Source organism: Tupaia chinensis, unplaced genomic scaffold (assembly GCF_000334495.1).
Source record: "Tupaia chinensis unplaced genomic scaffold, TupChi_1.0 Scaffold000164_1, whole genome shotgun sequence".
NCBI classification, from domain to species: domain Eukaryota; kingdom Metazoa; phylum Chordata; class Mammalia; order Scandentia; family Tupaiidae; genus Tupaia; species Tupaia belangeri.
Window position 1 is genome coordinate 768,501 of NW_006159638.1, and position 13,233 is coordinate 781,733.

At 38.5% G+C, this 13,233-nt stretch overlaps 2 protein-coding genes across 2 annotated transcripts in view; one reads left to right on the top strand and one right to left on the bottom strand.

Moving 5' to 3' along the window:
- TNNI3K (TNNI3 interacting kinase) overlaps positions 1 to 13,233 on the top strand; it is a 341,139-nt gene that overhangs the window by 245,779 nt on the left and 82,127 nt on the right. The gene's annotated exons all lie outside the window — the stretch shown is intronic.
- LRRC53 (leucine rich repeat containing 53) overlaps positions 1 to 13,233 on the bottom strand; it is a 21,394-nt gene that overhangs the window by 4,652 nt on the left and 3,509 nt on the right. The window contains 2 exon segments of the mRNA XM_027770881.1: positions 1,999 to 2,514; positions 13,080 to 13,233. The exon segment at positions 13,080 to 13,233 is cut by the window's right edge and continues 43 nt beyond it. Of these exon segments, the coding sequence (XP_027626682.1) occupies positions 1,999 to 2,514; positions 13,080 to 13,233 (670 nt within the window).

The window sequence follows — 13,233 nt, forward strand, 5'->3', positions numbered from 1 at the left end:
AATTTATAGCCTGTATCAAATTCTCTGAGAATTCTGCAACTCGACTATAAATATTAAGCACTATTTGACAAGACCCAGCTGCAGTGGCACAAGCCGTAGACACTGCTGTGTGAGGCAGATATCACTTGGGAGTCCAGGGTTCAGTCCCCAAACCATCCTAAACAAGCCAGGCATGATGGTACACATCCGTAATCTATAGCTCACTGAACAGTTGTGGCCGAAATCTTACTACACATTGGGACCCTGCCACAGAAATTACTTCTATTTACCTTGCCTTCTCTCTTCCATAAGAAACAAACAAAAATAATTACCCTAAATCATCTCTGAAGTCCTCTCTATCCCAGAACACTATGATTCTGTGTTTCTATATATAGGAGGCATAATCAGAGTGACACTTTTTCCTCGACATTTTTTTTTCTGGAGTAGGAATGGCCTTGGCTGTTTCCCCCTAAAATGCTTGCCTTTTCCAGTTCTAGTACAATGCCTGGCATGTAGCAGAATTTCAGGTGCTTCTTTTTTATTTTATTTTTAACAATTTTAGCCAGAGGGCACACATGGTTTCTAGGGGCTGGTGAGGGTGGTGAGAAAGCACTCTCTATGGGGCATAGTCATGCCACCATCACTTCTCTCCTCCTCTGCTTCTTTTTGGAATTTTAGGCTTGCATCCAACATGTTTCCCAAGTCCCAGGTCCAGGACTCAAACTGCATAGTCAGCTATGTGGGATCTAACCACGGTAACCATCATGCCACAGGCTGACTCCTTCAGGGATTTCTTAAAAGTCATTTTAATGATCTGACAAAGAAATATTTTTCTTGTTAAACAAAGGACTGGGCTTTAAATGATTAAGAGACTCCATTTCCTTTAGTTATTTCTACAGAGAAGTTAAGGCATTGGGCAAACCCGAAAGCTAAAACGGAACACGTGCCTAAGGTTTGATTCCATTGAAAGGCCAAGTCCTTATTTCTTTATAAAATAAAGCCAGTCTGATCTGGCTTCTCTGGCAGATGTTTCCTCACTCATCCCTTTCTTTAATCAAATCATCAGCTCCCAGAAAGTGTAAGAACTGGAGCAGGGGCAATGTAATGGAATAAGCTCACATCTTGCTTATGCCACACATGAAATAACATGTGGTTCCATTTTTATCCAGTTGTCCCTAAATCCATCCTTAGGGCCAGATCCCCATGGTAAGAATTTCCTGGTACAGCACCTCTGTCATTCATATTCTGCCAGAAAGCTCTGCTTGTTGTAAACCAATTCAAATAAATGACAGGAACCTCTTTACAGAGCAGCTGTCAACGTTTTCACTGCTGAGCCTGAAAGCATCGCCTTACTATTCAGGAAGAAAAAGGAAGACGTTTAATTCATCGCCTCCACCTAAATATTGACGTTGCCCATGTACAGTGGGTAGATGTCACGGCCAGATTCACTTGACTCCCAACATGGGACAATGAATTAAGTCCTGACTTTCCCTGAACTAGGAAGTTATCATCCCTGACAGCTCAGCAAGCAAAGTATGTTTCTTGACATCATTCCCAAAATGAATCACTAGCATTAGAAGGCCCATTCTTCTAACATGTCATGCTCTGGGAAGGTTGCTTACTGCAGAATTGGCATTAGTGCTCGGAGGATGTTGGACTGAAAGCTGATATTCACCCTCTCATAAATCTTAACAGCACTATTGCTATTTAAAAGGCTGCTTGCTTTTTTCTCTCTCTTTTTCTTTTTTTAACATTGCTAGGTGTTAAGTCTCAAAATTCACTCTCAGTTCCTGAGGGTGATGATGCTCCAACTATACCTCACCCTAAACACACATACACACACACACACACACACACACACACACATGCAAAAGCCTAGTGTCTTTAGATCTTGAAAAGAGAAGTAGACTGCTGCCACAGTGATTTATGTAGCATATCCTGGTTGAGGAAATTAAAACAGGCTCTTTTCTTCAGAGAGAACTAAGCAGAGTGGGATTTTCTAAAGCAATACAAACTCACCTATTGTTCTTGTTACATGCTGTGGCAAGGTTTGAGGCTGGACTTCTCCAGGCTCAAGATTCTTTAGCTTTTCAACTCTCTTTGGGCAATATCTTGCAAGTAAGCCTGCTTCATTAAAAGCTGCCCTGTTCCCAGGAGGCTCTGAGAATCTCGACTGTAGCAGCCTGCCATCCAAGCAGAAGAGAGTGCTGTCTGCCCCATGGTCCTTCCCTTTCAGGTTTCTAAACGATCCGTCAAGGGCTGAAGATGCGGAGGCCAGTATTGCTTGATGGCTGTTTTTCTGTAAAAGTGGCATTTCCTTTCTGGACTCCACAATGGACATGACCTTTATCTCGTTTTCCTGAGTTAAGTGGCAGTTACAGTATCCCTTAGCGTGGTAATTTCTTGCCTCATGAGCACGCAGGGATTCATCCGAGGCTCTGCAACAATGATTTTCTGATGTGTGTTCATTTGCTTTGCCTTGTTGGAGTTTCCAGTTAAATACAACTAAACCTAGGCAAGTGAGACCAACAGCTCCTGTGACAAATAGAAAGACCATTAAAATATAGCATCATAGGAAGAAACATAAATCACCAAATGTGAAACCCACAAGTATAAAGGTTAATGGCTTAAGGGGCATTAGAATGGGTGGGAAGTCCATCACCATTTAGAAAAATATCAGTCCAGACAGAGGCTTTGACACTATTCTGCTTTCCAATGTGGACCTTTCTTTACATGTATTAAAAATTATAAGAAACAACACTATCTGAAATCCTTTTGGTAGGATAAAGGGCTTTTTCATGGAGTGAAATTCATTTAAGGTAAAAATAATTCATCTATTAAAATTACTTTCTGCCTATGGAGAACCAGTTTAATTTCTAGTTTCCCATTTCTTAATGTCATACTCAATAAAAATAGACTTGAAATTTTCATATACCCTAACATTTCTCTGCCCCCAATTGATCCTATAAACTATTTCCATATTTTAATCATCCCTAAAGACTCTCCACCACCATACTATATACTCCCACCAACTTAGTGACTTTCCATTAGCAAGAAGGCAAAACTCTGGTATTCAAGATTTCATACAACCTGGTTATTGCTTCCCCTGCTACCTTATATTTCATTATTCCACACATTTTTTAAAGTCTTTATTTTATTTTCATTTTATTTTCTTTTATACATTCAATCACATTATTATTTGTCTTACAAAATGGATATTTCAACAGGTGAACGTTTCTCCCTAGTATAGTTGATAAAACTACAAAATGTCTTCAACAGATAATACCACATTTCTTTGTGCCATTAATGCTTTGCCTCCCTATTTTTCTTCTAAATGTCCTTTCTCAGACCCTCCTCTTTCACACACACTATATCTGGTATTTACATCTATATACTGTGTTTCTATATCCTTTACTCAATTAGTTTCAGTCATAGAGTGCGGACACTTGGTATATATTAAGTGGGGATATACAATGCCTCTCCTTCATATGCTGGTTTGCTTCACGCAGCAGTAAATCTTCCATATTCATTCACTTCCTGTCAAAAGCCAGGGTTTTGTTGTTTTTTATGGATTAATAGTATTTCATTGAATATATGTGCCACAGTTTTTCTATACATTCATCTGTTCATGGTCATTTGGGTTGTTCCATGACTTAGCAATTGTGAATAGTGCCACAATAAACATTGATGTGCAAGCACTTTTCCGATTAAGTGCTCTTCTGTCCTCTGGGTAGATACCAAGGAGTGGGATTGCTGGATCATATGGGAGTTCTATTTGTAGATTTTTGAGGAATCTCCAAATTGTTCTTTACAGTGGCTGGACCAATTTTACACTGCGCGTTCTCACCAGCAGTGTAAGAGAGTTCCCCTTTCACCTGCGTGTTCTCACCAGCAGTATAAGAGAGTTAGTTCCCCTTTCACCACACCCCTGCCAGCACTTATTGGTTTTTGTTTTTTTAATCTTAAATCATTCTGACTGGGATTAGATGTATCTCATTATTTTATTTAACTTAATTTATTTATTTATTTATTTATTTATTTGATTAGAGAGGGATAGAGTGAGAGAGAGAGGGAAAGTGAAAAAGCAAGCCACCAGGTCCAGGACTTGAACCGAAGTCAGCCATGAGGGAGTCCAGTGCCCTTAACCACCATGCACCTACCAGCCCCTTATTTCTCACATTTAAACACTATGTTTCAGTCTTCAGTTCATTTGTCTTAAAACCTCCTCCTAAGGATGTGCTCTTAGTGATGTTTGTAATACCTTCTCCTTTCTCACCTTGCTTGAATTTTATTTATCCTTTTAAATCTAAATCAATTCCTCCTCATTTTTTGATGCCTTTGTTTTTTCCATCTCACAAAGATTACTTCCTTTCATGAGCAACCATGATGAAATGAATGACATCTAATCTCAATCTGGCTGGTTCTATCATTTCATGTTTCATGGAATTACTATTTGTCTTCTGAATAAAATTGTAAAGAGTGTTTCTCAAACCCAAGAGGAGACTCTAACCTTTTTCTACTGCACTTCTCATCTCAGCAATGGCATCCTCAACCATCTAGATGTTTATTTAAGCCAGAATCTCTTAGCCACACCAAACTATCTATCACAATGATTTTCTTTGCTTCTTAGCACTTAAAACAGTATAATATTTTTGGATTCGTTCATTCATTCATTCATTTACTCACTGTCTGTCTTCTTCTGCTAGAATTAAGCACCATGAGACAACAGACCTTTTTTCTTTATTTTTTTGGAGAGGTTTTCGCTATAGGGCGCGTGCGCTCACCAGACAGACAGAGGCATAGAGACAGAAAGCAAGAAATCGCCCCCCATGGGGGATGGTCACACCGCAATCCCTTTTCCTCCATTCTCCTCTCGGGATCTTGGGCACGCACGCACACGCACCCGGCGTGAGTTCTAAGCCACCGGGTCCGAGACGCGAACCGTGGTCGACTATGTGGGAGTCCAGCGACATAGCCATTATGCTAACTGCTGGTTCCCGAGACAACAGACCTTTTTGATCTTGTTCTGTATTCTATCTCCAGGGCCCTCAATTCTGGCACAAAGGAAGTACTCTAAAAATGTTCACCGAATATTCTTAAATAAACAGAAGGAATTCCACTTATAAATTTTGATAATGAATAGCTCTAGGTGGCTAATCTTACATCTCCAAAATAGTGATTCGGAAGATTTGGTATGGTGTCAGTGCAAATTTGAGTAAGGCAATCTGTGCTGTTAGCCCAGGTCTGACTGTACTTGCTGTGTGATCTTGGGCCAGTCACTACCAACTTCTGGAAATGAGGACAGTAAATGACATAATGTGTGCATTATAGGTTCCCCATGCCTAGAGACAAGATATAAAAAGATTATTATTATTTTTTTTTTTACTTTAAAGAAAAGGGAGAGTATCAGCTATGATTATTTCTTTTTTTTTCTTTTAAAGATGAAGAATAAGCAAAAAGAATAATAGTTTCTGGAAAGTTTCTCCAACTATTGAATAATTAACCAAATCTTGAGATCTTATAAACCCATTTAAATTTATTCAACAACAGTATTTTCTTGGAAAGTGTTATAGTATATTGAAATGATTTAATCTGTATTAAAGGCACAACTTTTTTTTTTTTTTTTTTTTGTAGTTGTAGCAAAAGTTAGATCATAGCCCTTTTATTGCCAGATCCTATAGTTTGGGTTATTTCAAAGAAGGATTTTAGTTTTAAAATATTAGAAATATGTAAAAATATATAAAATAATAAGACTTTAAAAGCACACCTTATCTTTTACATAAAGTCAGAAAACTCAGGATTCAAAACTCTGTTATGATACCTTGGCTGTTGTAATATTTCTAAACCTTATTTTTACTTCTCTTTTAAATTGGAATAGTTAATACTAAATATGGATTAAATAATATAAGTGATGTATTTATTTATTTATTTATTAGAATTATTTAATTAATTAATTTATTTATTTTAATTTGACCTGAGAGGGACAGAGTGTGAGAGAGAGAGAGAGGGAAAGTGAAAAATTAAGCCGCCAGGCCCAGGACTTGAACTAAGGTGGGCCATATGGGAGTCCAGCACCTTTAACTACCATGCCACCTGCCAGTCCCCAAGTGATGTACTTAATACAATGTTTTGTGTTTTTGTTTTATTTTTTCTTTTTATTCATTTATTTATTTATTTTTACATTTTTCCACATTTACTTTACATATCAAAAAATTTTTGCTCATACTCCATAATTCTTGAGACTTAATAAAGAACTTTCAAAATTTCAAACTACTGAATTTTAAAGATAATATTCAAAATATTTCTTATAATTTTGTTTGTGACTCTATAACAATGGAGACAATATGATTTTAAATATTTTTTAGAAAATATTTACATAGCAACTACTCAAATTGTTGGAAAGCAAATACCCAGCACAGACTTAATAAAGAACTTTCAAAATTTCAAACTACTGAATTTTAAAGATAATATTCAAAATATTTCTTATAATTTTGTTTGTGACTCTATAACAATGGAGACAATATGATTTTAAATATTTTTTAGAAAATATTTACATAGCAACTACTCAAATTGTTGGAAAGCAAATACCCAGCACACAAGTTAATCTTCAGATATGATATTCCAATCAAAGCCCCGTCCAATAATGAGTATTTCCAATTTCTGATTCAATGCAACAAGCATTATTGAGCTTATGCAAATAACCCTTCTGACACAAAATAAGAATACTCTCAAATATTTTCCAATTCCAGAGAGGACAGAAAGGAAGAAAAGTTTATGTTTCTGTTCAAAGAAACAAATAAAAATATTTTATTTTTGATACAGTGTGTGTGTGCTTGCCAGAAAGACAGAGAGAGACAGAGAGATAGAAGGTGAGAAATCCCCCCCCAGGGGAAATGGCCATGCCACAATCCCTTCTCCTCCATTGGATTTCAGTCTTATGTTCAAACACTCTTCGGTTGAATATGCAGTGTTACTGTGGTCCAATCTATCCGTTTAAATCCTAGAAGTTAATATTCAATGTTATTATTGATATTTCTTATCCCTAACATTAAATTGGTCATTATCTTGGTTGCCTTTTGTTCTCTTATTTTTGTATGTGTCTTTAGTTTACCTGGTAGAGCACTCCTTTCAGAACTTCTTAGAGTGGATTCGCTATTGGCAAATTTTTTCAGATCTTGTTTATCTGAGAATGTTTTTATCCTTTCTTCCCATATGAAAGATAATCTTGCCAGATATAGTAGTCTTGGTTGAAACTGTTTTTCACTTAACACTTTGAATATATTTTCCATTCTTTCCTTGCTAGCATTATTTCTAATGAGAGGTCTGAGGTTAACCTGATTGGATAACCTTTATAAGTAACCTGATGTTTCTCTCTTGCCAATTTTAGTATCTTGTCTTTGTATGTAGATTTGGTCAGTCTGGCTATGATGTGCCTTAGAGATCTTCTTGGATTGATTCTATTAGGGGTTCTTTGTATTTCTTGGGTCTGGATATTTGAATGCCTCTCTAGATTTGGAAAGTTTTCTTCTAAGATTTCATGGAATAGATTATCAATGCCCTTATTAGTTTCCTCTCCTTCTGGGATACCAATTATCCAGATGTTTGGGCACTTAATGCTGTCTGGTATTTCTCATATCATATTCTCATTTTGGGGTTATTTTGGTTGTTTTTTTCTAGATCAGAAGTTTTACCTTCAACATATGAGATTTCATTTTCTGCATGGACTAATGTGCTTTTAATACTTTAAAGGAAGGTTTTGATTTCCCGAATGGCATCATTCACCTCTAATAGCTCCATTTGATTCTTTTTTATGGTGTGTATTTCCTCTTTCAGGTCATGGAAGAACTTCAACACCTCCTGGAATGCATTGTCTCTTTTCTCCTGCATCTTCTGGAGTTCATTATCTCTCAGCTCTTGCATCTTATTTAGTTTTGTCACTGTGAATATTCTGAATTCTCTATCAGACATTTCCATGAGATCTAGTGTACTGTCTGTGGATGATGAAAGATTGTTCTTTTCCATTAGGGGAGAGAGATTTTCTTGATTTCTCGTGTTTCTTGTGCCTCTGCAGTTGTTTCTGGTCATTCTGTGACAAATCTATCCTCCCCACAGCTTTAAAATGGCCTCTTGTCTGAATATTTTGGGAATCTAAGAGATGGAGCCTAGAGTATAGCTTCCTTGAACATGCCAGGACACACCTCAGCTTTAAAGTTGCTTCTTTTCCAAATATTTTTGGGAGTCTAAGAGATGGAACCTAGAGCATAGCTTCCCTCTTAATACAATTTTTTTTTTTTTGAGAGGTTTTCACTATAGGGCGTGTGCGCTCGCCAGACAGAGAGAGAGACATAGAGACAGAAAGCGAGGAATTACCCCCCAGGGGGGTGGTCATGCTGCAATCCCTTCTCCTCCATTCTCCTCTTGGGATCTTGGGCACGCATGCACATGCGCCCGGCGTGAGTTTTAAGCCACCGGGTCCAGAATGCAAACTGCGATCGACTACGTGGGTTTCCAGCAACATAGCCATTACGCTAACTGCTGATTCCCTTAATACAATGTTTTGATACAGTAAAGTTCAATGAGTGATCACTGTGATTTATGATTATGATTACTGCTGTTGCTGAGGTTTTGTATCACCCTACTAGGTCCTAGAAGACTCAGTTGTTAGGGGAGAAGAACAAAATTATTATTATTCCTATTTTTTGGAGAGGATTTTGCTATAGGGCACATGCACTCACCCAGGAAGCTAGAGACAGAGAGACAGAGAGGCAGAAAGCAAGAAATCATCCCCCAGGGGAGATGGCCATGCCACAATCCCTTCTCCTCCATTCTTCTCTCAGGTTCTTGGGCATACACGCACACACACCCGGCGTGAGTTTGAGCCACTGGGTCCACGATTTGAACTGCGGTCAACTATATGGGAGTCCAGCAACATAGCCATTACACTAACTGCTGGTCCCAGAAGAACAAAATTATTAAGAGAATATTTTGAAGACCCATAGATGGTGTAATGGTTACATCACTAGACTCCTACATAGTCGACTGTGGCTTGAGTCTCAGACCCTGCAATGAAAACTCACACTGGGCACATGTGTGTGCATGCCCGAAATCCGGAGAAGAGAATAGAAGAGAAAGGATTGTGGCATGGGCATCTCCTGGGGGGAGGGAGAAGGTGATTTCTCACCTTCTGTCTCTGTCTCTTTATCTCTCTGGTGAGCTCACACACCCTGTAGCAAAAATCTCTTTAAACATAAATAAATGAGTAAATAAATATTTTGAAAATAAACAAAAGAATATACACCTGCAGGTTGTATAGTGGTTAAGATGCTGGACTCCCACATGTCCAACTGCTATTCCAGTTTCAGCTTGAAACTCACACCAGGCTCATGTGCATGCATGCCCAAAATCCTAAGAGGAGAATGAAGGAAAAGTGATAGTGGCATGGCCATTTCCTGGGAGGTGATTTCTCGCTTCTTCTCTTTCTGTCTCTCTGGTGAGTACACATGAATATTTCAATTAAAAAAAAGAATATTTTGGGGCCACCCAAAGGTGTGATAATCAAGACAGCTGGATCCCATATGGCCTGCAGTTGAGGCTAAAGATAAGTTGGTATCCCATTACCAGTCAGGGATGGTCATTTTCCATTAGTGCAGAGAGCAAAGGCAGCAAATGATTCTTGTTGACAAGCTGAACATGTTATTAAGATGTTTGAATTTTCATAGCTGTGAGTATTGTTTATATTTTAAAAAACAATTCTAATAATCCTCCTGGGTTGGTAAAAAAGAAAAGGGACAGTTCTAATAAGTTTGGTCCAGCTTTCAAGTGGCAGGCACTACTACCCTGGCTGAGGCCACATGGGAGACCTGGTTCAGTTACCAGCCCAACCTCAACAGGCCATGCAGGACAGTGCATGCCTGTGGTCCCAGCTAACTGGGAGGTTGGGGCAGAAGAATCACAACCTGGCAAGACCCTCTCAGAATATTTTTCTCCCTCTTTCTCTCCCCTTCTGTAGGCTTTCTTTTAATAATAATAATAATAGTAATAATAAATTAATCATGGGTTCTCATTGAAGCATTGGAAACATATTACAACTTCATGAAAACATTTTATCCACCAAATCACAGAATAAGATATGTCAAGATATTAGTGTTTGGTGTCAAGTAACCATTTATTAGTCTTAAGAGCACTGAGTATGGCTGTTTACATTTCTTTGAATTGATATGACTTAGCTGTAGCTGAAAAATAAAATGGAATCATAGGCAAAAATTCCAAGTCTCTTTTCCCTAAAATCTAAAAGTACAGAGAGATAGACAGAGACCATGAGAGGGAAAGTGAAAACTCACTACCCAGGGAGGAGGGCCATACCAGTCTCTTCTCCTCCATTCTCCTCCTAGGATTTTGGGCACACACACACACATGTGTTTCAAGCACTAGATCTGGGACTCGTACTGCAGCTGACCATGTGGGAGTCCAGTGACATAACTGCTATGCCATCTGCTGGCCCCCAGAAAGAATAAAATCTTAATGGAACAAATTGATCTAAAAAACTGGAGCCTTTTTAAAGAAGGATCTCTTTAGGGTCAGACAATAGCACAGTAGTAAAACCAGATGCTCTGCCAGGCTGACCCATCTTCAAAGGTTGCAGGTTTGTGTCTGGAGACTACCCTGAGTATTTCAGGCTTACGAGTGCCTATACTCTGGGACTGGCTGAGGCTAGAGGTGGATTACAGCTTTAGGACCCTGTTGGGAGGGCTATGTCTTTGTCTCTCTCTCTCTCTGTCTTTCTCACTCATGTAAGAAATTAATTAATTATAAATAAAAGACTCTCTTGTCAAAACAGTATATTTAACAATTACACAATAAAAGATACAGTAGCATGATAATTTCAACATGTATCATAAACATGTATCATATTTATAATGTATCAGAATTTATCTAATATCCAGCTTCCTATTTTTTTTTTTTGAGAGGTTTTGGCTATAGGACACGTGTGCTCTCCAGAAAGACAGAGAGACAGAGAGAAAGAAATTGAGAAATCACCTCCCAGGAGAGATGGCCATGCCACAATCCCTTCTCCTCCATTCTCATCTAGGGATCTTGGACACACATGCACACATACCCGGTATGAATTTAAGCCACTGAGTCTGGGACTCAAACTGTAGTCGACCACATAGGAGTTCAGCAACATAGCCATTATGCTAATTGCTGGTCCCTCCAGTGTAAGTTTAAGCCACCAAGTCTGGGACTCAAACCGCAGCTGACTACATGGGAGTCCAATGACATAGCCATTACACTGCTGGTCCTCAGCTTCCTATTATTTTGAAAAAAACTTTTGGAATCTTCTAGAATTTGTATCTATCTCCACACCAATGAAGAGCTGTTAACTTAGCAAAATATATTTCTGGAAGAAGATGTAAAAGATACTTAAAGTTACCCTACTGTAATATTGTCAAAGTGATGTTGAATAAAACAATAATTCAATAAAATCCTCTTTGGAAAAAAAAAATTCATGGTCAAATACATTGAGAAATGCTCAAAATTATATCTTTCACTTAGATCCATACTGCTCATTAAGAAAGGGGAGTCTCTGAGTAGCGCCATAGTACATACTCTGGCTTTACTTTCTTTACCGCAGCACCCCCCAGTGTATTTGAACCCCACAACCTATCACTTATATACATTGGTGTATTTTTATCTGAATATCTAGTATCCCCCAGGATGAGCATTTTAAGAAGAACATTTAAGAAAAAGCTACTTGTTGCCCTATCACTTTTGTCTTTTATAGTAAACCATTTCTTAATACATATAATTACTGGCATGGTGACATTATTTTTAAAACAACTTACGTTCCTGAAATTTGAATTCTTTTGCAAGTGATTTTGAATAATGCTGGTGGTAGTTGCACTATCTAGGCCTGATACTGGTCTCCATCTATCCTGATTAAAATTTTAACTGTCAGGAGTTAAAAATCTGTTCCATTAATTCACTGGAAACCTGCTCTGGAATAACAATTTATACACATATTGGAAATACACTGTTTGTCCCTGAACACCATTTGTGAGTCCCCCCTCTTGTAGTTCTGGAGCAGTACACACAAGTGCACACACACACACACACACACATACATGCACGTACTTCTCATCACCATGGTTACCCACAAGTGCAGAGGATTTCATAATGCACTGAGAGCACAGAGGTATTTACATACATTGAGCTGGATAGCTCAGGAAATCTCATGCATATTAGGTCATCAACTAATGACACCAAGCAACACTTTACATCATTCATCCAGTGAAATGTAATGACAGCTGATGCATAGTTTTAAAAAAAATAATGTTTAAATTACCATAAAATAATAAGAGGCTGAATAGTATCTTTCCTTAGCCGGTCTCGGGAAGTATGGGCCAAGTTCATGAAAAAAGTTGTAACAGAAATCTTATAAGAATTTGAAGTCCCTATACAGGAAGAAAACCAAGGTACGGTGACATTAAATAATGTGCCCAAAGTCACCCAGATAATAAGAGCAAAGCCAGTATTCAGACTTGGGCAATCTGATTGCAGAGCTTGTGCACTTAACTACCATACTATATGACCACCATAGATATATGTGATTATTTTAACAGCATCTCCTGGTGCACCTGGAAAAGCCCACCGACATATCATGGGGAGACATGCAGATGGGAGTGCTTTGAGGAAAGGGTCTGTATCTCATCAGGTTTTGATCCTTATCTTCTAGTATCATAATAAATGAACAATAGTCTTTGGTGAATGGATCTTTGATGAATACAAATAGTTTTCCTACATTACAGACAAGAACGCTGAAGTCCATATAACAGGTTAACTTACTCAGAATCACAATGCTAGTAATATTAGGACGAGGGCTCTTGAGTTCTGATCCAGGGCCCTTTCCTTTGTTAAACAGCCATAGGAAATTCTTTCAGCATGTACTAAATCTGCTTACATCCTCCTACATTGACCAGCAACCTCTCCCTCTCATAGTCCTGGTAAATTTCTCCAATTGCCTGAGGAAGGCATCATGTAGTGGATGTCAGGAATATGGCAAGGAGAAGGGAGGAGAGGGGGCATGCTTCTCCCAGACATACCTGCAAAGCCAAGGACAGTCAACAGGGCCACGTCCTGCCCTGGGAGGAGGGGACTTCTGTCTTTGAGAACCAGAGTGAGATTGGGAGCCTTGGACTCACAGTTGATCTCAGACAGCCTCAGTACAGTGTTTGCTGCTGCCATGGCTGTGGTGGG